Source organism: Thunnus maccoyii, chromosome 10 (assembly GCF_910596095.1).
Source record: "Thunnus maccoyii chromosome 10, fThuMac1.1, whole genome shotgun sequence".
NCBI lineage: Eukaryota > Metazoa > Chordata > Actinopteri > Scombriformes > Scombridae > Thunnus > Thunnus maccoyii.
The window spans coordinates 8,125,510-8,152,232 of record NC_056542.1 but is presented as its reverse complement, the minus strand read 5'-3'; the positions used below and the strand labels follow the sequence as shown (position 1 = coordinate 8,152,232).

The following is a 26,723-nucleotide window of genomic DNA, read 5'->3' as shown; positions in this document are numbered from 1 at the left end:
TTTGAACTTGACACCTTTGCAGTCACTTGTCCCACCCATGACAACAGCTGTGGTACACAAAGTGAGCTGGTTTCACAAAAGTATTTGCTCGGGTTTGCACTGAATCACGATAAAAGTCAAATGACAACACATGCAGGGAAGCTGCGGCTGAGTCTCGATGTTTGTCCTGTGGGAAACTTTACTGTGTGGTTTCTTTCCATCCTGTTTTGGTGACTACTTTTCAATTATCTGTTATAAATTCAGAGAAGCTGTCAGGATCCATCATTTCAGTGATGACTCATGACCAATGAGAGTTCAATCCCGCCTTCAGATGTGACCTGATGAATATGTACAAAATAAAAAAAAAAGATTTTTTCCACCAGAAAAAAAGGTCATGAAGGTTCTGAGCAGACACCATATCACTCTTAAACCAGGCATGAAAGAAAGTAAGTCATTTGTGTGAAGTTTTCAGCAAACAGCGAAGATAAAGCTGCTTTCATTCTAAATCAATTGGAGATAGTCATATCAGGATACTAATATGACTATCTCCAATTGATTTTATACAATATTTGACTGTTTTTGTGGCGGCTGAATTGAGATTTTGGTTCATATCATCATACTGAACAATTTTAGACTTAGATAAAAGAATAAAATATGAAAAAATACATATTTAAAATGGGGGAAAGGAATTAAACAGACCATTTAAAAAGTCAATTTTTAAGCAGTGTGATGAGGGAAAAGTATGCCTCTTTGAAATCAATTAGACAGTTTCACTCTTCAAATTTCAATGGCAGATCCGAAAGACCCGCATCAGTCGAGCACCGAAATCAATAGAGAAACATTATCAAGACCGAGAGAGAAAAAAAAGAGTCAGCATCGATGGGTTGTTGACACAAAGGATGTAGAGGGCGATCGATACGCAGCCAGACAAAAGGCATGAATCAAAGTAGCCCTGGCTAAAAAAACACGTACCTATAGAGGCCGAGCTACAGCTAAAAGCCTTTATTTTACCAGGAAAGATATTCTAAGCGTGACTTCACTTTTTCAGCAGTGCTTTGAACCGCATTTAGTCAGTTCCAAACCTTGTTCTGTAACGTTTTTTCCTTCAACAGCCCTTTTGCTTTGTTAGTTTATTGTCAAACATGATAATGATGAAGGAAACTTTCAGATATTCTTTATGACTGAGCTTTGGTCAAAAAGGCAAATATAATCTTACATCTTAGGGCTGCAAAACTGTATGCAAATCTCAGTTCTGCTATTTTTACTTGATATCATGACCATGAATATTAATCTCTACTATTAGAATAGAAGAAGAAGAATATATTGTACTTCCTTAATCTCATCCCATACTGACTAAAATACAACATCCAAATGTACTCAACACAGGAAGGATGAAAGTGTTGTGTGTGCTTAAATTACACGATTGTAAAACCATACAGTCATTATGTTACCTTGAAGTTTTAGAAACTGCCTAATCCGGTCTTAACTGACTTTTTTTTCATCTACCTACAGTCATCTATTCCCATCCGTCCCATGGCTCATCCACCACCCAATGTTCCTGCCTCATCTCTGACTCAGTGAACCCTTTTCCACTGCGCCTGATGAGTCACGAGTCTACTCTTCTTACACCTCTCCATCGTTCTCTTGCTTCACGCTCTCCCCTACCTCCCTCGGTTTCTCCATCATTATTAAAAGCCACACAGGCACACAGGGGGGAGGAACAGTACAAAAGGCCTTTCTCAGCCAGCAGAGTATTTCTAGAGCGTTCTCTGCAAAGTCAGGCATTCGGCAGTCTCCCCTGCAGGATCTCCTAACATTCTTGCAGTTAGTCAATTCTCTGATATTCGGGTCTACTGATCGCACACGCCAACTTAGAGAAGTGAAACTGAGGCCACTTAACCGTTTAATACCACTGTGTGTCTAAACAGACTAAGATTGATACAGATGCGGGTTGTTCAGACCAACAATAGCACTGCTTCAAAAAAAACCAGGGGCTGTGTTGGACCAGTAAGATGTAATATGAACCAGCTTGATATCAGACGCTACTCCATAGAAGCTGGATTTAACAACTCAAAGTACTAAAGTACAAAGTTATCAAGGCAGCAATGATTTCCTCCTCTGTCTCGAGTAGGGCTGCAGCTAACAATTATTTTCATTACCTATTAATCTGTTGATTATTTTCTCAATTAATCTATTAGTTGTTTGGTCTATAAAACGTCAGAACATCGTGAAAAATGTTGAGCACTGTTTCCCAAAGCCCAAGGTGCAACCTAAAATGTCTTGTTTTGTCCTGACCGACAATCCACAACCCAAAGATATTCAGTTTATTATCATAGAGGACTAAAGAAACCAGAAAATATTCACATTTCAGAGACTGGAACCAGAAAACCAGACATCCTAAAAAAAACAAACGACTGTAAGTCTCAATGCTTACAAGGTAAACTGTAGAATTAGCACATAGCTATGAGGGGACTACAAGATATCATGTCTAATACGTGCACTCACGGCAATGCACTGTGTTTGTTTATGGTGCGCTACATGAGGCAAAAGCTAAGCCAGCCTCAACCGCTGTATCAGACTGACATACACCAAAGAACATCAGCAGAGCAGCCGTCTAATTGAAATGAATGAGAAACCTGGAGTTTTGTTGTCACAGAGCTATTGTTACATCAGCGTGAGTCATGTGACCTTCTTGACCCTCATCCTGACCTGGGTTGGAGGCAGGTTGGATGCTGCCTGGTTTTGGTGGACAGGTGAAAGGGATCGCTAATGTTAAGGATAGAAATATAACGTTATTGACATTTTAACACGTTTACCCCCACTTTGAAAAAAAAAAACAAGTACACAGATGGGCGAGCGACAAAGATTAAGAGCGAGCAGAAAGCACGGCTGCAGAATGTCGTCCGGTATAACAGTGACGAGCACTGAACAAAACTGCAGGCTCGAGGCTCTGAACGCTGATGACAAGACGTTAAAACTTGTGACACTAGTCTTCTATGAGTGAATCCAAATGCAAGAGGCGAGTGTGACAGTAGACCTTCCTCACACATGTAGGTCTAGTATGTAAAGCCTCGTTTGTTTACTTTAGAGCGTCCCATAAAAAGGTAATTTAACGGTCTGATTATTCTAAGAAACACTATTAAATGGCTTGTTGGCGACAAATCCTGGGCGCATCAACTTACAGCCAGAAAACGATGAAAAGGGTGATAAAAGTGAAGGGCTGTGGACAGAATGTACCGACACAGACCAACAAAAGGCTGGCTGTTGTCACTCTGAGCCTGTAACATCAGCCATTCCTGTGAGCCCACTCGGATGCATTTGATGCAACGTCACATGACTCTCCTTCAAAAAATGCTTATTTTTAAGAACAAGCCAGTATCCTCGCTCCCATGAAGCGTATGTGGTTAACCTATATCATCATAAAAAATCACTTATCTTCTTTATAAATTGCTTTAATTGATTTGTATGCACAGTGGAATGTATTTATTTATTTTTAGATAAGATTTAAGGGAATATTAACAAGTCAGATTACACAAGATTGAGGAAGTCTGTTTCTACGTCTTGGTTATGCTTAGTTCCTTTCCTTTATTAGGAAACTCTACCAAAAAGTCTGATATTATACCTTGCTATTTCATCATCACATGTTAGCAAAAACCAGAGCTCAGAAATGTATTTTATACAAATGTGCATGGAAACTACAGTTAAGCTGATAATAATAACGACAACAATAATACGTTTTATTTATAGAGCGCTTTCACAGTATTCAAAGACCCTTTACATAGAAGAAGAAAGAAAAAAATCTCTATATACACTCTGTAACACACACATTAAGTAGCATGGGAGCAGGGATGTCCACCTCTAAATAGCAATGACGTGTGGAGATGATGCGTATTGTCAAAACACATTTTATTGCCTCAAAATATGAGTTTTTTTGTTTGGTAGCCAAAATGTTCAATTAAGCAGCCAGATGAAAATTCTATATGATATGATAAAAGTAAGACTATGTGTGGTTTTACTGGCTAACGTGAACGGCGCTGCTGCCAACATGGGGCAGTCAGTGATTTGTGTCTGGGATGGCTGAGCTTTTGTCTGGCAGGAGGGCTTACGTAACAGGAGCTGCTGACAACACGTGGGTGCTGAGCTGAGGGCTGGGAGAATGGCCTGGATCACTGAGGGAGACAGAGAGGTCACCACAGCCCACTGCATCAGCCCTCGGTGGAGCGAAAAGGGTCAATTCACCACTAGGACTGGGAACACAAGTTTGCTTTGGCAGCTTTTAGATTATTTATGAAGAAAACATGTTTATACTCTTCTTCTTATGTTACCTACGGCCACACCGGGAGAAACAGCTGAGTACGGCCGCTGTTCTTTTTACTGTTGACCAATGAGAAGCTGAGCTGTTGGGAGTTTAAGTGCATCGTTCTCTCCTGGGGGGGAGATTCAACAAACCAGATTCTCCACCCTGACTGAAAAGACAAGCACAGACTCAGCGGCTTAGCCAAGAATGCCAATGACTTCCTAAAGATGTAGCACAGGAGATAACGCTGATCAGAGAGGAAAAGTGTAAAAAACAAACAAACAATTGGCCGTTTGGTCAAACAGCTGCATAACCAAGCAGTAATACACCAATAAGACCTTTTTAGATATGACCTGCAAAGACGCTAGAGTGGCTGCCATCATTACTACTCTAATACTACTTTACTTACCTATTTCTATTAGTCCAATTCTTTATTGTAAACATGCTATAGCTCGTCACTACAACCTTTTTATGTGAAGCATTTTAAACTGAATTTCTTGTATGAAAAGTGCCGTATGAAAAGAATTTGTTGTTGTCATTATCTTTGTTGATATAAAGTCCAGACAGGATTTAGCAGTGTTAGTACATTGCGTTGTTATCAACCTGGATTGAGGCCATTAACAACTACTGAGCAAGCCAAAATAAGTAAAATTAGGAGACAGACAGACAATAAAAATGTATAACACACAAAAAGGCAAGAGTATGCCTTTTAGTCTACTGTGTGTGCAAAAGATGCTAGTGCTTTTAATGCTTTGTCATGCTTCGTTGTGTAGGTTACTCATGCAAGGTCACTCAATATGGTATGACCTAGATCATGAGAACACCTCAGACTATGTACATCTTTTCACCGTGCTGAAAGGGAGCTACTATTTAACAACATGAGACAATTAATTTAAAGATTCATTACGCAATTTGTTTGGGAATTGTAAGTAAAATCCACATGTATTATGAAAGAGTTTGAGTTATATAAGTAACATGAGCATTAAACACTCTTTTTTTATTCCTGTGTTTGCAGAGATTACAGATGGAAGCAGTTAACATCATAAATCAATTTAGTTTTATGTGCATTTGAGGACATGTCAGTCAATTTAGGAGTGAAAGCAGGTCCCAGTCCTGTGTTTTGATTTTTTTGGTAATGATGAGGTTACACTTTTATTTACATTAACAGGTCAAGGGTTGTACCTTCGCAGAACCGGCTTCTCCACATGCTTGTAAACTAGGCTAAATATACCAGTAGGTCTCTATGAAAAAGGAAAACACAGTCGTGAACTGTAACCTGTCTACACTGGAGGATGCACTTCATGGTTGGCTCACTAAAAGGTTGTTATATTCATGGTGTGAAACATGAGCTTTGCTTTAGAATTAAGAGGGAAAGGAGCCTGGGTCAAAGAACAAGAGGAAGACACTACACCTGAATAGATACTTAACAATGACCTGTGTGGTGAAAGCAGCATGTTAGCAGAGTAGCAGCAGCCGCTTCAGTCATCCGTCTGTATCTACAGGCACCTGTCAGCCAATAAATATCAATACTAATACTAAAGATATGTTTTAAAACAGTGCTGACATTGTAAGATCTCTTACTACCTAGTACATTTCTTGGTCGCAATTATTCATCAAAAATGTTTATTTGCATTATGGGTTGTGTAAAAAATATTTACAGTTGTATGCAAAAGTTTGGGAACCCCTTGACGAATAATATATATTATATTTTGGAGATTTTTTAATTGAAAAGATGTAAAAGCAGCCTCTCTGGGATATAAAAAACACAATATTGCCAGCAAATATTAATGCATAGTTACTTTTTGGCATGTGCAAAAGTTTGGGCACCCTACATAATCAGTACTTAGTAACACCCGCTCTGGTAGATATCACATAACACAAACGCTTTTTGCAGCCAGCTAAAAGTCTTTCAGTTCTTGTATTTTGGATTTTCTCCCGTTCTTCCTTGCAAAAGGCTTTTAGTTCTGCAATATTCTAATTCGGGCTGTTTTGCATGTTGGGCTTGCAGTGAAGGAATTTCCCCTGCGGTGATTTTAGGTGGCTCAACAGCACGGTATACGGTCATATGCGGTATTAGCACTTTTTTTTTGTGTGTGTGTGTGTGTGTGTGTGTGTGTGTGTGTGTGTGTTTGTGTGTGTGTGTGTGTGTGTGTGAGAAAAGGTATGTTAGTCTGATTAAGTGTCAGCCGAATGAAGCAACAATACCTGACAAACACGGAAAACACTTTAGATCGTGTTGTGGCAGGAAACAACGCTGGCCTACAGCCGAGTCCCCTTAAATCTAGGATTTATGAATGGAGTCTGGCTGGACATGCCTTCAGTTTCTATGATTGGTGGAAAACTACTTTACCTTGCAGGTTAAACAGCAGTCTGTTCAGCTGCACGGTGACCCCGGAGTGTTTAAACATGAGACAAAGTATTCATACAGGTGTGTTTTTAACTACAGGGCATCAGCATCAACCCCCGGCACCCCGAGCCCAGCTCTGTTATGAAGCCTGGGCGCCAGGTTAGCTTGTTAACCTGGACGCTAGCTGCAGGAGGCTTGCAGGAGGCTTGCAGGAGGCTTGCGGGAAGCTTGCACGAGGCTCCTTAGAGCCCCACCAGCTACAACTCAGCATGTGAGACATTGTGTGCACAGACGGGATCCTCTGGAGCCGCCGGACCGGACGGACCAGACCAGGCGAGCCGCCAAACATTCAATACCTACGCATTGAAGTGTAAAACAAGAAGGGCCTTGCCTCGTGAAAAAAAAAAAGAAAAAACATAAACATAGTGCACTTGGGGCAGTTGCTTGCCACCCATCGCGGTTGGCTTAAATTTGCTGGTATTTAGTGGAATCTATTATTCCCTTCAGCCGTGCGATGTTTCCTGTACCACTGACTGCAAAACAACCCCAAAGCATGATAAATCTACCCCCATGCTTAACAGTTGGCAAGGTGTTCTTCTCATGAAATGCTGCTCCTTTTTTTTCTCCAAACATACCTTTGCTGATTATGGCAAAAGAGTTCTATTTTAACTTCATCCGTCCACAGCACTTGTTTCCAAAATACGTCTGACGTTTACGATGAGGACGCAAGGTTTTCTTCTACTGACTCTTCCATGAAGGTCTTGTTTGTGCAAGCATCGCTGCACAGTGGAACGGTGCATCACCACTCCTGAGTCTGCTAAATCTTCCTGCAGGTTTTTTTGCAGTCAAATGAGGGTTTTGATTTGCCTTTCTGATCAGCATATGAGCAGTTCTCTCTGAGAGTTTTCTTGCTCTTCCAGATCTCATTTTAACCTAAACAGTTCCCCTAAACCGCCATCTTTTAATTACATTTTGCACTGTGGAAAATGCAAGCTGACAATGCTTTGTCATCTTCTTGTAGCCTTCACCTGCATTGTGGGCATCAATAACATTCATTTTCAGAGTCTCACACGACTGCTTAGAGGAGCCCACGGTTGCTGAGCTCTCGTACAAGGTTTGAACAGTCAGAGTAGTTGTAAAGCTTTGAAACTGGCACCTGCCGACACTTCCTAATGATAATTGTTGACGTGCCTCAGGCCTAACAAGCTGATTAAGGTCTGAGACCTTGTAAAAAAGAATCTTCGTAACTCTTAGGGTGCCAAAACTTCTGCACATGCCACGACAATGTTTTTATTTTTGTTCAGTTTATGACATAAAAAGTAAATTTGCATTAATGATTGCTGAAAATATTGTGGTTTTTTTTCCATATCTTAAAGAGACTGTGTTCACATCTTTTCAAAAAATTTAAAAAAATCACCAAATCTGTTATTTGTCAAGGGGTGCCTGAACTTTTGCATGAAGATTTGCAGATTTTTTTTTTAACTCTCATATGCCAATATCAGTATTGGCTTCAAAAAATTCTGTAGCGGCCAGGCTCAAGGATTTACGGTTTGGCCCAACACACAATTACTGTAGTTAAGTGCGTGAAATGAAAGAAAATAGACCTGAGGAGTAAAAATACGCTTTAGGTCACAGTTACAAATGTATAGCACCAGTGAAAAGCAAGATGAGGTGGCCAGTTGTATAGATTAAAATAGAAACGTATCTGTTCTGTCAGACACGCACAAGATGGAAAAAACTAAAAAACGCTGCCGAAACGCCTCCTACTTCACCAAATGAGGACGACCGACTTGTTCTGTTTCCCTTTAATGGTCAGGACATAATGAATGATAAGGTCTATAAATGTGTCGGTTCTATTTTAGTTCAATCACATAAACCTCTCCTGTGATCTCAGCGAATGTAACACACCCTCTCAGCATCGCAAAACCATATGAGTAATGAGATAAAGTGCATAAGGTAAGCAAACAGGGCAAGGAAATGTGGCTGGTGTGATAAGTGTTCCAGTACTGCATCTCTGGTCCAGAGTGGTGGTGGGACAGAGAGCAGAACCTTCCAGCGTTTTTCGGACACAGCTGGCCGCTATTAAGGGGAATTTGGAGAGACAGGAAATACTTAAATCGTCACAAGATTGATGCACTTAAATGTCAATCAGTCTTATATTGTCAGTGTTGTAAGTGAGTGCTTTGAATGTCTGCGATAGGCGTAGCTTATTGTCCTTAAAACCACAGATGCATGCAGAAAAACTGTGTACACAGAGCAAATTCTTTCTTGTTAATGCGCTTGTTAGTGAGTCGGAGGCCAGTTTTTTTTTTTTTTTGCTCTAGAAATAGGGTTGGGTCCGCTGTGAACAATCAATCACTGTAAACACCTTATGACTTAAGGAGAGACCAGACCAGACCAGACCAGAAAGAGGAAGAAAAACAAAGGTGTGGTGAGATGGCTGTCCTTCAGCTGTCTTTATCTGTGTAGTGCTGTAATCTGGTTACTGACTGAGCCCAGTCAGCCTACACTGACTCATTACATAACATGAGAGCTATAGCTGGGAAGAAGGCTGTGGAAAACCAAGCCCTTTAACCAGTTCTCCCAAACTTTCCCCTAAGCCGAACGACGGCACTTCTGTGATGTACGAAGCAGAATTATTCTCTGCTAGGGCTGTGCGATATGACGATATATATTGTGTGATGATAGAAAAACGTCCATCGTTTCATATTATGCTCTATCGTTTATTTTGTTGTGTCACAAATCACACTCTTTATGGCAATATTTGGGGTCTGTCTATTGTTTGCATGGATCACATTAATAAATTATTCTTATTGGCTTTTTACTCCTGAAGCTTTTATTGCACTTACAGTAATGTAACAGGTGTAGCTTTTGTCAACTAAAGTACTTCCCCTGGTTCACTGTCTCTCCTCTGCTCCACTGCGTGTGCAGCACACACACGGAGGGCTAAGCCCCGCCCTCGCTGAACCACAGAGAGCAGAGAGAGGCGCAACCATAAATGACAGCAAAACGCAGTAGATACTATGTTTATTTATGTTATTTATGTTATTTACCTAATTTACGTGCACTCATTTCATTGCAGCTCAGTGTCTCTGATGCGTTTTGCCGTCATTTATGGTCGTGCTACTCTCCTCTGCTCTCTGTGGTTCAGTGAGGGCAGGGCTGAGCCCTCCGTGTGTGCGGTGGAGCAGAGGAGAGGCAGTGAACCAGGTGAAGTACTCAAGTTGCAGCAAACTACACTCGTTACATTACTGTAAGTGCTTTGTGAGTAAAAAGCCAATCAAAACAAGCCAAAAGGAAAAAAAAAAAGCTGTTATTCATGTATCCAAGTAAACTTCTGTCTTTAGTGGAGCAGAGAACCCTGATGTAGCTGCAGCAAGGACTGGTTATCTTCCCCAAATAAGGGCATTAATTATCTCTCACAACTTGCCTCGGCCTACACTGTAAAAAGTGTCAAGCCTACCTAAATGCTTTTAAAAACTGCAGAAACAAGCAGAAATGTTTTCGACTTCACTCTATAATACGACTTAATGTTTTTGAGATATGACTGAATATGGCACTTATTCAGATGGATCACATTTCTGCAGTGTGAAACGTAGCATGCACATTCCAACCCTGATGAAGGCTTGACCACCAGCTGTGGGCGTTTGTGTGTGTAATGCGTAACAAAACACCAGCGTGAATGCATACACAGCTGATGTCAGAGATTCCACACCATGCCTGCCCTCTCAGAGGCCATGCCACTGAAGCTGGTCTAGTCCAAATGCTGTCCAGTCATCACACAAAAATTTGCCAAGTCTAACTTCCCTCTCTCGGCCTCCCTATCCCTCTTGCTGGCTCAGACACATCCAAACCTGATACATGTGAGCTCAGCAGCCAGTGTTTTTCTCTATGAGAGCTCAAGGCAAAATAAGGAGAGGAGAAAAACAAGATCTAATCACAGATAATGAATTTGACCTCAGTTTTATTGTTTGGAGTGTACTGGAGCCAAAAGACGTGTCGACCTCGGATTACAGTGAGTTTGAACTTTACGACAGAGCTACTGCGGCTGACTAAAGTTCCTCTAATCTGAAAACAGTTCACGGAGTCGATGTTTCACATGAGAGATAAGACAAAAAGACATTCACAAAGTGGTTTTGATCTATTATTAGTATTGTTCATAAGGACCCTTCCCCCTAGACTACTTGCTCTGAGTATCTATCCCTGCATCTAAACCAGAGCGGTAACAACTGTGTAAGCACAGCTATCAATGCATACAGAAAATCACCACCTAATCTCTATGTTGCCAGAATTAGAGCAACCTCCTGTTTCAGATAGTCTAAAAATAATCTGCTCATAATCAGAGTTTAAACATAGAAACTCTGCACTGTGCAGAGTTCCAAAACAGCTAACAACTGACATTTAGACACAAAACGCCCTGGTGAACGCCCCATAGCTCACCATAGATCATATATTAGTGATGTCATCTGTACCGCCCAATTTAAGCCTAATTTTTATTCCTGAGGCTGCACTGCTCTTATGGGCTAAGCAAAAAACCTCTGGTTGTTAAGTAGACCTGAACACAACATAGCATACAGAGTCAGGGCTGGTCATCATTTACAGACAGGATAGACTTGAGTCAGGTTTTGAGATGGCTCAATGATAACTCATCTTCCAGTTTGCCCACTAGTCAAGAATTTTATTGTCATAAGCACTTAAATGCCACCAGTGCACGTTCATACAATTTTATACACAGTATAGTGCACAATCGTTCACATGTACAGTTTCAACAGAGCAGCAAAAAAAAAATTATTTGATACATAAAACTTGGGTGACAAGGTGTAAATTTGGTTGTGGAAATAGGACAGTGTTAGCTTCTGAGCACAAGTGTTTATCAAAGTGTCTGATAGCTGATGTCACGGTGCAGCACTGCATGTAGCGGAGATCTTTAAATTCACTGAGTCTACTGTTCCCTAAAACGCAGCACACACACAGCACGCCACGGACGAAAATGTCAAACTCACATTTTAGTGGACAAAAGCTTGTTTGAAATTGAATTCAACAACAAAACTTAATCCAGAAACAGATCTTTTTCTCCATATAAATAAAGTAATGACTGTAACTTTTAAACAGGTGTTTCTGCAGCACCCCGGTAGCCTACTGTTTAAGAAGCATACCACATAACCTTTGCTGCATATCATACCCCTCTCTCTACCTCTCTATGTTTCCCATCTCTCTGAACTTTCGACTATCAAATAAAGACAAAAATGCCAAACAATAACTCTCTTATTTGAGAGCAACTGGTCCATAATCCCTATAATTTGGCTTGAGATAACTGTAAACAAGGCTGGGCAATATTTCAATAATATGCCGTCTTCAGAAGTGACAAAACTCTCATTGACATGTCAGTTCACGGGTCTAAATCACAAAATAAACTACTTTTACCCAAATCTGACACCGCTTTAAATCAGTCTTGAAAATTTAAGAGCATTTTTTTTTTAAATTAGAGGACTTTATTCTAGTAAAACACACAAGTAATAGATATCGTAACACTTTAGGAGGAAAATGCTGTGATAATGCGTAGCTGTGAGTCCTTTCTCTCGGTCTGTTGGGACGGTTTATTAGGCAGTCTATTAAAGCTGGCCTCAGAGTTTCCTAGTCTGTGCCCGGGGCATGTCACCGCAGTCAGGCCCAGTAATCACCAGTCAAGGAGTGCTAATTAACAGCCACATGAAGCAGGCTGCTGCGGAGAAGGCTATAGGGGACCATAAGTGGCATTCCCACATTCCACACACACAGAGAGACCACATTTACATTGTGCAAAGTGTCACAAAGTGCAGTGGACACCTGAAACAACTAGCCCGAAAGCAGAAAAGTTTAATGAAGGTATCATGATCCTCAAAGTGAGTGAGGGAAGTGGAAGCTTATCTGCTATCGATGCATTATTGTTTTTAGTAATGTGCAAAAAAACCCAAAACAAGACATGAAGAGTTGCTACTGGGAAAGTGTTGTTCTGCCTCTGAAGAAACAGTAAGCTCAGAGGTAGAAGGATAAATTGCTTCGCTTGGTGAACATTATGCGTTGGTTTCAGTATTCCGGAAAGCTGCCAACCTAAACTCCAGACTCTGTGGGTGAGAAGTCCTCATTCTGCCCCGGCGGCCTCTTCATTGATTTTTTGGCCTTTGTGAAGAAATGCAAGCCTCTGCATCCATCTGAACACTGCCCACTTATTTATTAGCAAAGAGTGGGGAAATTCAACAGTGAATTACAACGTATATAATAATATAAATATACAGTTATTAAGATGATTCATATAATTAAAATGTGTTGTAAAAGAGAGAGGGAATAGAGTATACTGAGACATTAAAGCTGGACACTTTGTTTAAGAGGATCTACAAAGTGATGTGCGATGGAGGCAAGAGACCACAACCACAAGACTTCAATTTAGTTTCAGAAAGCTTTTTTTCTTGCAGTCGTTGTGCAGAATTTGTCCTAAAAAAGTACATTTAAAAAAAAAAAAACTACAAGCATCAGCAACTTGATCCTTGAATAAGTATTCATCAAAATGTAATAACGCAGTTAATATCATAAACACACACAGAAGTATCCTAATAGTTTTTTATCAATGTTGTGCAAGCGAGACTAGACAGTCAAATCAAAATGTGAGTCAAAAAACACATAAAATCTAATTCTTCCAAATATTACCTCTCCTTGTTCTTAGGCGTTTTCACAGATTTGACTATACACTAGAAATAAATACTGTCTCAGTGTTGCCAATGATGCCATAATATCCTTTTTGCTTAGTGTACAAACAATGTGCTTGTATTACATAATTCACATTTAGAAGGCAAGCGAGATGACTACCGCTTTAATTAGCATATTTTATACCCTTGAGGAATGCGAGACATTTCTCAGACTTGATGTTAGGCTGTGCTGTTTTAGAATTAACTACATTTGTGCCACTCCTGCGAAAAACAAAATAAGACCGCTGTAAGAGACAAAGTAGCTTCAAAAAAAAAAAAAAAGGTTTAAATGTTACAAACAAAACAGATCTATGACTTGCAGCTAGCATGTAACAAGACAGAACGAATTCAAATGTTCAAGAATTACTATCGCTAAGTCAGCCTGAATGTGAAGCCAACCAAGTCCAGATAGATCTAAAGCCCGGTGGCTAAACAAGCACCCTCCTCTGCAGGCGGGCAGCACTAATGCTCATGTGAATCCCCACGTGCTGCAGGCCAGGCCCTGTACACAGCAGGGCGACTTCACGTCACTCCCTGTGTGATGTCATCCTGGGTGACAGGCTTCTGATCAGGGCTGTGTGTGGGATTACTCCTGCTGTCCTGGATCAACAGGGCAGGGCGGGAGAGGCTGATGTCTTCTAGTCTGGACAGGAAACTACACTTTTGTCCGCAGGCGAAAGTAGTGTCGAAATCTCATTATTCACCTGCTACTATGCTTTGTAATAAATATCTCCCCATAAACAAACGTTGGCCGACTTTGGCTGTAGCTGGTGGATTCATCAAATCCACCAGACACTTTGACAACCACACAAGCCGAACTAACCCTCCTCTGTTAGCTTTCAAATCCACCAACTAACTGTTGTTTTCTGCAGTTTCCTGCTTTATGGGAAAATGACTGGTGTAATTTAATTACAAAAAATCGGGTTGGCCCATATTACGTTGAATGCAATTAATTTGTCAGCTATGAGAGATGTTTTGTAAAGAGTACACTGATGGGAATTTTCAAAAAGACATAAATAAACAGACTGTATCAAATATAGGGAAATTACTTCAACATTAGTCACTATTCATGACAATAAATGCCAAAACAGCACTGAGTAAAAGCAACTCACACAAGTGGCCACAAATGTATATAGGAAGCTGAAAAATACCATTTGCTGGCATGAAACCTTTGTATGGTGTTTATTTATTTAAAAATGCTTGTCTTTTTTTTTTTACAATAAAGTTATTATGTTATATTAACAGCTGTATATAAACAGCTTACTGGATTCAAAATTTCTGACAAAGCAGACAAAACTTGACAGCACATAGCACGTACAATCTTTGGTAATTCCCCACCCTGTATGTGGAGCAGAAAAGGGTGAGGAGCATAAAGTAACTGATACAGCGAGCTCTCATTACCATAGCTTCTCTAGTGGGAGTGGCGTCTCATGCTGTATGGGATTATGACTGCTCAGTTGATACCATAAAGCAATATGCTTTCACATATAGCCGTTCCACCCAACTTCACAGTCACTTATACTGTATAAAAAAACTATGTAAATGATCTAAATATAATCCCAAAGCATTCAGCTTCGGCCAAATATCCACAACGTACTGTTCCAAGACAAGCAGCTGCTGGCACCCAGGTAGATGCCTCGATTCTAAGTCTCTCCACCCTGACACAAACAGCCTTGGGCACTGGCTAAGTTGCTGTGTCACAAGACTGGCAGGCAACCAGCCATGCTGGGGAGGGTGGGGCTCCAGAGAGTTTTATGAGTTGCTGTCTGGACACAGAGGCCTCTCGGAGACAAGCCACCTATTGATCCCCGTCTCACTGTGGCAGTGTGGGTATGAAGGTAGTTTTCTCTTTTGAATCTCATTTGCTCCTGTGTTTCATTTAGAGTACAGATGCATGGCTGTCATTTCTTTCCTTCTTCTTCCTCTTGAAAACAATGAAAACAGCAAAATATCTTCACAGAAGCAGGTGCTAGACTTCACTCAAACCTTATTGCCTATTCTAAGCTGGGCGTATATGCTGCGTAACTGAGTGGAACATGTACACTTGACACAAAAGTCATGCGTTTGTCCTACTAACCTGAAGAAGCACTCATCTGCTTACTTATTAATCTGACCGTGTTTGAGGGATCCTATGGGAATACCTCCACAGCCAAACGGGCCTGGCTATGAAACTGACACTGGATCCCTGATGCACACACATACACGCTAGTGAGCAGCTGTTTTGGGGGGAGCCCGGCGAGAGACGAATTTAAATTTCCATACCCTCTGCTCTGCTGAAGCAGCATGGTTACCCAGTGAAACACTATATACACCAGGGCGGTCATAACAGCCACTGCTGTTAGTATGATAGCTGTTAAGGATTTCAAGGATATGAAAGATAGTTAAGATAGTAACACAAAACCTTTAAATGACGTAATATGCCAGACTAAACATGTTTCCCACCACAAAGACAAGCTAGTTTAACTGCCTGCTTTGTAAAACAATAAACCCGAGACTTATAATACTTTATTGCTCCTCTACCCTCCATTGTGTAATCATATGAATTTGCTATGTGTCATAACATAAAATGTAGCAATCGTCCCATCGCCGCAGGGACTTCCAAGTTTGCAACTTCAAGATGATCGCTCCATGACAAAACCTTTACACGGGCATTAAAAAGTCTGCATTTCACAGGCCGTTTCAAACAGTGAGAACATTTTACAGCGATCGTCACCTGTGTCATCTCATTTTCAACCGAGGCTCCTGTGAAATGTTTACCGCAGCCCATTTGAATACTGTTCGAGATCTCTGGACGATAAGTTGCAAAGCGCGAGCCGCAAATTTTAATTTGGATCAACGAAAATCAAATTGTCCAAAGAAAATCAAATCGCAATAACTTCTCTGTCTTGCTCTGTGTCATTGAAGGCAGGCTGTGAATGGATTTATCTACGGGCTGGTCTTTTTGCACCCACTGATCCACTCAGGCGTTTATAAACGAGCACCTATCATCTATCTCATATTGGCTGAACTGTGTTTTTCTTGCATTGAGTGGTAAGAAACCAAACATTTTGTGAAATGATTTTTTTTTTCCCTTTTACACCCTGCCAGTTTGAAGTCTGAATTGCATGGGAAAGGATGCTACACCCTACTTAAAATACTTGCCCGAGGTGCTCTCTGTGCTGCTGTATGCATCAATATGTTCCTTGAAGTGTTGAGGACTTGCATAACGAAGCCTGACAGTGCAACTTCACAGAGACTGTTCATCAGAGTATAGACATCGTTTTCATCTTCTAGCCACAGTGTAGATCCTGAGAACTGATGGGCAATGTAAATAAATTCCTTATACAGAGGTGCATATGGCTGATTACTTGCCAAAATGAGTGGTAGAACAGACAAACCTACCAGCTGTAGTGGGATTAAGCTGGTAGTTCGTCCTAACTTTCCACACTGCTGCTGATCAGCAGTCTTCTTTGCAACTAGTGAGGCAGTCGCTTGTGTGTACCGCATTTCAAATATCACCCTGCACAGCCACCGCAAGGGACGAGTACAGGTGGGAGGGCTGGATCCATATCTTGTATCTATTAAAGAATACCTCGCTTCTTGAAATTCCATCAACCTTGTAAGATGAGGTTTCTAATTACTGCTGCATGTGTTAACAACAGGCTGACAACAAACATTCCTTGTACACCAAGTGCAGTAAAGAACTTGTACCTACGTCCTACTTTTCATGTTGACTGTCTCTCCTGGTGTCCCAGCAAACAAAAGAGCCCATAAATACAAGCCCTGAATAATTCAAGGCAAAGTGTAACGCAACCCTCTCTCATAGTGATGTTGGAAATGTCGGCAAATAACCCCAAGTCCTAGTTTCAAAACGAGCAAGGAACACTGAACCTAATGACCAGCCAGCTCTGGCAGTAATCACACATATCTGGCAGCAAGGTTTGGGAAGAACTGCCAAGTGCTTCTGACTTGACTCAGTACATGAAACCAATCGTTTTGGATACAAGTTATAAAATAAACATGAGTGAGTGCAAACAGTTAACAGGCAATTTTCTCCAAGTCGGGGTGTTTGAAGCAAATGTTACATCACTTGTGCACCTTAAATAAAATCTGGATCGTGACGGCCAGCTCTCAGAAAGCAAGTTTATAATTAATTATAAATGATAAAAACATATCTTGTAATAGGAAAATACAGAAATGATATCCCATTCAGCAAAACTTTAAAATCTAGCGTTTAAACTGCACAACTATGGCTGGCATCTCATAAAGCTAATGTCATGTTCAGCGACCATTTCTATTCGCCAACCTGCTTACCATGACCAAGTAGATGCAGCTCAATGCTACTGATGATGTCTTGTCTTAAATGCTAACTTTAAGCCTGCTACTATGGATTTGAGGCAAAATATCAGCGAACAATACGCATGCTTACATAAACGCATTTGATGCGTTCAAACGCATGGGATACACGCACCGTTTACACACTGCCCAGGAACTTTATTCACAAGCAATAGACAATTTAATCATCTCTTTGGCAAACTGTCAAACGTGTGCATGAATGCTCATTGCAGAGAAGTGTTGTTTTTTCGGTATGTAGACCGAGCATTAACGTTTGGCGAGCAAGTGGCTACTTCAAGCTTGGCTAATCAGCAGCTAACGTGAGCTAACGTTAACGCTAACGCTAGAGTAGGCTATCCCTTTACTGCTTACCTTGAACGGCCTAGCAGATGTTGTTTTCATCGTCCCATTTAGTTTCCCGACAAGTATGAACTTGAGAACAGCATATACGTTTCCCAGACCTGCAATTCCTAACTTTTCAGCATCTCCGTAGGTGGAACTAAATGTAAAATCCCAAACCGGACCACCACCGACAAAGTAATTTCTCCACCACTTACAACAACAACGTCAACCGAAGCTTTAATCCCGCCCCCCACAAAGAAGCAGCCAACCAGAGAGAAGATTCTATTTTATTGACCTTAATAAGCACCAATGGTCATCCACAGAGACTTTGACTGATGTCCCCCTAAACAAATGAGGATGACAGAGTACAAAACATTCGCCTGCCAATTGGCTGTAGAAAAAAAAGGGTTAGGTCTTTTCTCCCAGATAGCCTATGAGTGTAGCACTGAGTCCAGAGTGACAGGTGCTTTGGAGTTGACAAAATAGCTGGGGCGGTACCAATGCCTGGGTGAGGTCATCCAGGATGATGTAAACCCTACGTCATTAGCAGTGCTAAATAAAACACACAACAGAGCACACATTTTCCTTTTAAAAAGTTTAATATTCCCCAAGTTATATAAAACAAAACAAAATACTCAGGCACAATAAAATACACATAACAGTATGCAAACTGAAACAACATTTTTAGGGAAAATGAAAATCATGAACATGTACTACCTACAAGCTGGTGTTGAAAGTAAAAACATAGTTTCACTGTCTGTTGCGTTGAGAAAAAAAAACGGTCATGTCTAGATGGTAACCCTCGATTTGCGAAACTCTCGCGCATTCCGCAAAGACCCACCCTACTCTGCCTCTGATTGGCTAGAACTCGTTTGCCTTCGGTTGGTTAGGTTTAGGCATGAGAAGTGAGATGGTTAGGGTTACAGTAAAAAAATATGAGAGGGGTCTAATTGCAGTCTTGCAGACTCAGACGACACATCCACTTCACTACAAGACACACCCACTTCACTACACGGCAACCGTGTCGTGAAGAGTACTGTGAGTCCGCAGATAGACCTACTTGTAAAATATCAGGGTCAGAACCAATCTCACGAGTGTTTTGCAGATCTAGGGTTACCATTTAGGCACGACTAGAAAAAAAAAATTCTAAAGCTGGTGTTCAGCTAATTTATTATTTTGTTATTCCTCATCTCAATATTTGAAATTGTACAACTAGATGCCATACAACTGTTACTGAAAAATATTGTACAAAAAAAAAAAATCTGAATTTATCTTTGTATGAGAAGATAAGATTATAAAGCGCCTGTCAAAGTGACTGACACCTCCGTCCAATGGCAACCGCCAAACTCAACGCCGCCTCCTGTCTGGACTTCTGCTGCGTCTCCGTCCGCCAGTCCTGTGAAAAACCACCCATCGGATTAACCAAAAAAAAATACTGTTTTGGTTGTTGAGAAAAATATATATCACTTACTTACTTACACTCAAACTGCAAATTGCTGCACCAATCTGTATTATAATAGTATCTAACTAGGAGTATTGACAGAATATACAGTCCGTCCAGTCAAAATGCAGTTTGACAAAGTGCGACATGTAAAATATTAACACTGTTTTACCAGCGAGTCACTGTCTCCACAGATAACACATCACCCTCACCTCCTCTTGTTCTTGGGGGGGCCTCTGACAAATCCCCAGTCGACACTGATAGGCTGGCCCATCATGTCCTGACCGTTGAGCCCTTCCATGGCTGCCTGGGCCTCTTTGTATGTCTCATACTCCACAAGAGCATACCCCTGGGGACAGTTATCAGGACACCGTGTGAGTTATTACACATCTATGGCAACACTGCATTGGAAGTTTGGCAGTATTTCACAATTTAAAAAAACAAACACAGCACACAAAACATAGCTAGTGATCACTCAATAACCTAATAATAGTCTTTAGGCTGACTGGTATAAATGTGCCCTCTGAAACCACAGTGTGAGATTACTGGGCAAACATATTTTGAACCATAGCTTAAAAGCTTAACCAACAAAATACATTTTATGTCTGTGAATGTGAGATGTTAAAAAGACGATCAATTAAATGTATGAGATTGTTGCTGCATCACGTTAATCTTCAAACAGTCTGTGATGAAAATCAATGTGTGTGTGTGGCTGAAATGACTGGAGAAAGAGTTTCAGGGTTGAAGAGGCTTTGTTCTTACTTCATAATCAAAACAATGCTGCCACCTTGTGGCTAAAACAAAGTGGAGGCAAATGTTTGGGCGGCAAAAAACTACAACAAAAAAAAATGGGTCAATGTAAATGTCAACTTGCCCGAAGCATAGGGGGGGTTAAAAAAAATCTGATACATTCTGAACACTGCAAATGTTTGCAAAACATCAGATTACTTTCATTCTGTCTCTCTTGGCATGTAACCATCTCTTCCACTTTCAACACAGTCTGTTACAATGAGACTGCAGTTCAAATATGAAGACATCTTATTATGGTTTAACAGCCATTAGCAAGTAGGAACAACAGCAAGGTTTACTCGTGATGACAAAGCAAAGACCTTTTTCACAATTTAGAAGCAGTCTGGCTTTGCACACATCAACAAATGACTCGTTCCACCAGACAGGAAGGATGAGAATGAAACAATACTGTTTTTGTAATGTAATTCTTTATATTTATCCTTCTTACATAAGTTCCATTATTCAACTGGGTATGTGGAGATTTTGCTTCTCTATTTGGAAATAATTTATCATTCAAGAAACAATTAGAGTGATTCAGAGAAACTAGGGCAGTTTAATTTTCTGGTTGAGACAACATGATGTTGGGAGCTTGTCTCAGCATAGTTTCAGCCAAAGCATTAAAAAAAAAAAAAAAGACATTTGGCTCATTAACGGCGTTTTTCTCTGGCTTTGAACTCGTACATGGCTTTGTGGTGTCGCCATAAATGGTCAAATAAATTAGTCTAGCTGCCAAGTGTTGTACAAACAATTGCAGGGCACACTTAGTAACAGAGTAACCATTCGGGTTTCAAACCATCTTTCTATAAAACTAAATAATTGCTTCTTTCTACTTCATTTGTTTAACAATTATATGCATAAATTAAGTTAATTTTCAATCAAATGTACAAATGGTGTTCCAGTTTATCATTTATCAGCTACATTGCAATGTTGATGCTGAAATATATGGTTCAGCCCTAAAAGAAAGCTAGTTGTTTGTGATTAGAGCAATTTGATATTCAATCAAAAGGCTCTTTGACCTGGACCTTTCATTGGCACAAGAGCTGCACACACATTTTAACATACAAGGGGTCATCCATTGGATTATTTGAAAAACGAGGTGTACTTTGACTGGTTATATCTATTTTATGTATTTAAAAAAAACCCTCATAAGTAACCTATTAGAGCAAGTAAGTGAACCAGAGGCTGAGTCAGTAAAAAATGTTAAGAAACAGTGACTTCCATGAACTTAAGGACACAGTGAAACTCACAGACATGTTAACTGGCACATGGTTATTTGTCTCACCTTGAGGTAGCCTGTTCTGCGGTCAAGGTTGAGATGCAGGTTCTTGATTTCTCCAAACTCTGAGAACTTGTCATGGATGTCTTCCTCTGTGGCCTCTTCATGTACACCTGTCACAAACAGGATCCAGCCCTCCACAGCTACAAGGAAAGGCACCAGGGTGTCAAATACATAATAAACAAGCAGAAATTTCAACTACGTCATCTAATGAGCCCAAGCAGAATTATGATAAGTAAGATACAGCCTCCTCTTTGGTAAAAGTGCAACAGTACGCATTTTCAGAACCAACACAAGCAATTCATAGCGATTTATGCTGTCAGTAATATACCTTGAAATCAAACTGTTACACTGATATACAAGTCAATTACATTTATTCATACAGAAGAATATCATAATCATAGCACTGTTACTGAGCCAACTGACAAGCAACACTAAACAAAAGAACAAAGCCTTCATGGTATCTGACACACATTAATAATTAGCCAATATCAAAGATTGCTGGTGCTTCAGAGCTGCACTGACACGGATACAGATGCTTACATTCTGTGGCAGCAGCGCATCGCTATATTGATTGCTAGGGATATTTCTTATCCTCTCCTTTTATCATTTATATACAAAGCACATTATTTTGTGACGATACATAAATGCTTGTTCCAAAAGTTATTTGGGTTGTACCCTGTTGCGCGGCAGATGGAAAAGTAATCACTGGCAAATCTCAAGCAACTGTATTATCCAGATATAATTTAATTTTTGAATTAGTGCAGCTGTGTTGACATAGTGCCAATATGGTAGGATACACACCTCATTATCATTCATAACAACATTGAATTGGTTGTTCATGTATAGAGCTGCAACGATCAGTTGATCAATCGATTAGTTGCCAACTTTTACATTAATTACCAATGATTTTGATAATTGATTAATTGTTTTGAGCCATTTTTTAAGAATCCCCCCCACCACCAAATTCTCAAATGTCTAGTCCTGTATGTTAGTAAACTAAATGTCTTTGGGTTGTGAACTGTTGGTTGGGACAAAATTTAAAATTTGAGGAAGTCATCCTGGGAAACAGTGGTCGACATTTTTCACCATTTTCTGACATTTTCTGGACCAAACAGCTAATGGATTAATCAAGAAAATAACTGACAGATTAATTGATAATGACAATAATGGTTAGTTGGAGCCCTATATGTGTACACCAGGTTTAAAACATTGTTGCGAAAGTAATGGTGGTAAAAAACAATAAATGGTGACAAGATAGATACATTACTGTAATGAGTCAACTAATTAATAATACAGAAGATGAGGCTCAGAAAAAGCAAGGACATGTTCACAATTTTTCCAGTCTGTCTTAAAACAACAGTCAGGTGCCCATATGAACACTGAGAGGTTTTCCTCGCTGTAATCCATTCCTCCTGTTCATACTGGCTACTAAAAGATCCCTCAAGTGGATATCTGCTACATTTACAGTCTATTTAGCATCAAATTCCCTCTTTGTGTTTCCCTGTACAGCTGCGGTAGAAGTATAGTAACAAAAAGAGGGACTTTGGCACATTGAAAGATATCTGGTTTGACTAATTTGGATGACTGAAGCTTCATATTAGCTTCAGATACAAATACATGTTTGCACAGAAGGATGCGTGTGGATTTTGGCCTCCTTCACTATGAGCAGGAGGAATGATTATGGCAAGAAAAAACAATTTCAATGTTCACTTGGGCACCAGATTATTGTTTTAATACAGACTTGAAAAATTGTGAACACATCCTTTAAACTTTATTGTATAAGTTTCCAATTGAACTTAATCCCATCTTTAACACGAACAGCAGCACTTACATCTCTGAGGTCCTGGCTCATCCCCATCCTGTTCCACAGTGTCATAGTCCTCTTTGATTCTGGATCTGGCTCCTTCCTCTGGAAACAGCAAAACAGAAGAATACTCAGCACTGCTGAAAAATTCTGATTGACCAACAATTATTGTCTAAGTAAATATCACAAGATCGGTAACTCACCTGAGCCAAAGCCTCGTCCTTTCCTCTTCTTTGCTTTCTCTTTCAACTTGTGGATGCTCTCTGGGGAAAGAAAGTTGAAGAAGTCAGAATCTATACATACCACTACATCCTTCTCTGCGCTCCAAGAGGTTGCTGTCGCTGACATTATTCTAGTCAGCAAACTTCCAGTCCAGTGGTGAAAAGTAACTAAGTAAATTTAACTCAAGTACTGTACTGAAGTGCAGTTTTGAGGTACTTGTACTTTACTTGAGTATTTCCATTTTATACTACTTTATAGTTCCACGACATTTCTGAGAGAAATACTGTAATTTCTACTCGACTACATCTATTTTACAGCTTTAGTTACTTTTCAGATGACAATTTGACACAATGGATAATATAACAAGCTTTTAAAATTCAACACATTATTGAAGATGAAACCAGTGGTTACCAACCTTTTTGGCTTTTGATGTCTTACAAAAAGCAGTGTGTAGACGGGGTCACATTTCAGATGTCTATGAGTTGTTAACAGCTCACATGCTTTCATTTCAATCAATGTTCAAATGATCAAATATTTCACATAAAACCAAAGATTAGAGAAAAAGTCCAAAAACAGATTTGTGTATCAGAATTTAGCTTTTTCTTCATTCCTCTCCCATTAATCATCTCACGACCCCTCAGATTTATCTGGTGACCCTTTGGAGGGACCCGAACCCTAGGTTGGGAACCACTGGACTAAACTACCTAACTGTATATAAAGTGGTTGAAACTAGCTCCACCTCCAGCAGCTAAAACAGTAACATGCTGCTCTAACACTGATGCTTCAGTATTAATAATCTAATGATGTCATATATAATAATAATATATCAGTCAGAGGGACCAAACCAATACTTTCACTGTAATAGTTTAAGTATATTTAGCTACTGATACGTATGTATTTTACTTAAATAGAAATTTGCATGCAGGACTTTTACCTGCGATGAAGTATTTTTAAATTATTGGCACTTTTTCCTAAGTAAAGCATCTGAGTATTTCTTCCAGCATTGCTGTTCTCCAATTAAAACTCGATGGATAAATTTCATGCCATGCCGCTGACATGAAACCGACACTAAAACACACTATATAGATGTTGAAATGGCTAAGTTACAAGTTATTAGTCCTCTGCAATTACATTAAGGCATCTTACAACTAGCTACGGACACTCAACTAACGCGCTAACGGCGGCTAATCACACGCTAATTGTTTGTGTTGACAGATTACGTTAGCGTTCTTAACTATAAAGCCGAAAACCCTTAACCGATGAAAGCTGGAAATGTTTTATTTAAGTAAGTTTTAAGGTTTTTAATAACCATGAGCGAGAGAGCGTTTGAATGAATCGCTAGCGTTTGTTAGCTTAACATTAGCATGTTAGCATCTCGAAGGCCTGTTCCACGCAGTCCGGCGTTTGGTGTATTTTCAGCCAATGCCAGTTTGCTGTAAATCTCAATATTTAAACATAATTGAAAGCCGGGGTTAGGAATCATATTCCACTAATGTGCACAAGTAATATTATTACCATCACCATCCTCATCCATAGGAAAGTCCTCGCCTCCCGCTTCATGAAGATCCAACACGTCCGCCATGATGTCTCTGTGTGTGTCTGTGCTGACCGACGCAACGTGCGTACGCAAAAAGAGCCCCGGGTTGGCGGATGTTGCCAGGTTGCGTAAAATTAAGTAACTACAATAAATCACATTTATGTACGAACCAGTTTAGATTTGTAGATTGTTTCAAATAGTTTCACTCTGTTTTTATGATGTTAAATAGGCTCCTGTTAGTCATTTAGGTGTTTTATTTTCTTGTCACTCATTATCAAAGGATGATTTCAATATCAAAAGATGGGTTCACAATTTTTCAAGTCTGTCTTAAAACAAAAGTCAGGTGCCCAAAATAAACATTGAAATTGTTTTTTCTTGCCATAATCATTCCTCCTGTTCATACTGGCCATCAGAAGATCCTTTTATAATGCACTTACAATGTAAGTGATGGGGGACAAAATCCTCAAAAATATCCTCTATAAATCCTCTTTCTGTGAAACAACGTATGAAAATGTAAAAAGTTTAATATGGAGTTGAAATGAAGCTTCAAATTAGCATTAAAATTAGCCAGATCAATTAGATATCTTTCAACATTACAGTGTTTTTAGTGCCAAAGTCTTTTTGTTACTATACTTGTCACCACATTATGATTTGTTTGTCATCAAAGGACAGGTTCACAATTTTTCAAGTCTGTCCTAAAACAGTAGTCAGGTACCCAAATGAACACTGACACATGTTTTTCCGGCTGTAATCAATCCTCTTGTTCATATGGGCCAGTAAGAGATCCCCTCATAATGCACTTTCAATGATAGGGCAAACAAAATCCAGAGTGGTGTGACCGTTGAAGATATCCACTTTATTTGACTAACTCAGACAGCTGAAGCCACATATTATCTTCAGATAAACTGTTAAATACACTTTTGCTCAAAATGAAGGCTGTGGATTTTGTCCCCCATCACTAACATTGTAAGAGGTTTTAGAGGGGATCCTCGAATGGTCAGTATTAACAGGAGGAAAAATGTAAAAAAAAATTGTGAACCTATCCTTCAAGGCAGTGAACAACAGTTTGAAATCACACATTTAAATGGTTTCACCACTGGATGGCAGGGCTCACTTTCCACTCAACTATTTCTGAGAATCTTTTAGTGGTGCGTGACAACGTTGGCGCCTAGTGGTGCGAGTAGGACTGCATCTCAGAGCTGAGCAGAGGAACCCTCAGAACTTCTGGGGAAGAAGGCTGCTCTGCTTGTCCCATTGCCATTGAAATAAAAAACTACAATATATGCAGAAACATAGATTGAAAAGAAAGAAAGATGTCCATCCTTCCATTTCCAGAGAGAGAGACAGTGGTTTGGTTTATCTTGAGGCTTTGAGCCTTTATCACAGTGGGGCACACGCTGTAGAATCAGTAGGTATGCACGATTTGTCATATGAAGATGATGACAACATAAAAAAAATCTTTGTTGTAATTCCCACATATGTCATAAATCTCAAATAGTTTGTTTAGATGTATGTGTGAAGACTATCCCCATTTTTAAACACAAAAGTATGCTATTTAGGCCTGAAGTCAGTGTAAAGCACGCTAAGGAAAGATAAGAGTTGACCTGAACTTTAATCTTATGGATGTTGAACTAGCATGCAAGCCAACAC

At 39.9% G+C, this 26,723-nt stretch overlaps 2 protein-coding genes across 4 annotated transcripts in view; both read right to left on the bottom strand.

The window, feature by feature from the left end:
• Nucleotides 1–18,613, bottom strand: part of otud7b (OTU deubiquitinase 7B) — a 35,037-nt gene extending 16,424 nt beyond the window's left edge. For both annotated transcript variants that reach the window (XM_042423842.1, XM_042423843.1), the window contains exon 1: nucleotides 18,032–18,613. The gene's annotated coding sequence lies outside the window, so the exon portion shown is untranslated. The remainder of the gene's footprint in view (nucleotides 1–18,031) is intronic.
• A 622-nt stretch (nucleotides 18,614–19,235) lies between these two features.
• Nucleotides 19,236–25,161, bottom strand: rbm8a (RNA binding motif protein 8A). 2 transcript variants are annotated; one of them, XM_042423845.1, is made up of 6 exons: nucleotides 25,058–25,161; nucleotides 23,518–23,577; nucleotides 23,342–23,419; nucleotides 21,514–21,650; nucleotides 19,655–19,791; nucleotides 19,236–19,397 (listed from the first exon to the last, which is right to left on the bottom strand). In XM_042423845.1, exons 1-6 carry the CDS (start codon nucleotides 25,116–25,118, stop codon nucleotides 19,349–19,351), a joined length of 522 nt encoding a protein of 173 aa, XP_042279779.1. In that variant the 5' UTR covers nucleotides 25,119–25,161; the 3' UTR covers nucleotides 19,236–19,348. The 2 variants fall into 2 exon arrangements, with proteins under 2 accessions (XP_042279779.1, XP_042279778.1); XM_042423844.1 differs by having other exon boundaries at nucleotides 25,052–25,159.
• Nucleotides 25,162–26,723: the final 1,562 nt, after the last annotated feature.

Excerpts from the sequence above, each read along its gene's own strand:
- rbm8a (XM_042423844.1), bottom strand. The coding sequence starts at position 25,118 with ATGGCGGACGTGTTGGATCTTCATGAAGCGGGAGGCGAGGACTTTCCT. Across the intron at positions 23,420-23,517 it reads AGGACGAGGCTTTGGCTCAG|AGGAAGGAGCCAGATCCAGA; the intron begins GTGAGTTACCGA and ends TGCTGTTTCCAG. Across the intron at positions 19,792-21,513 it reads GCAGAACAGGCTACCTCAAG|GGGTATGCTCTTGTGGAGTA; the intron begins GTGAGACAAATA and ends AACTGTCCCCAG.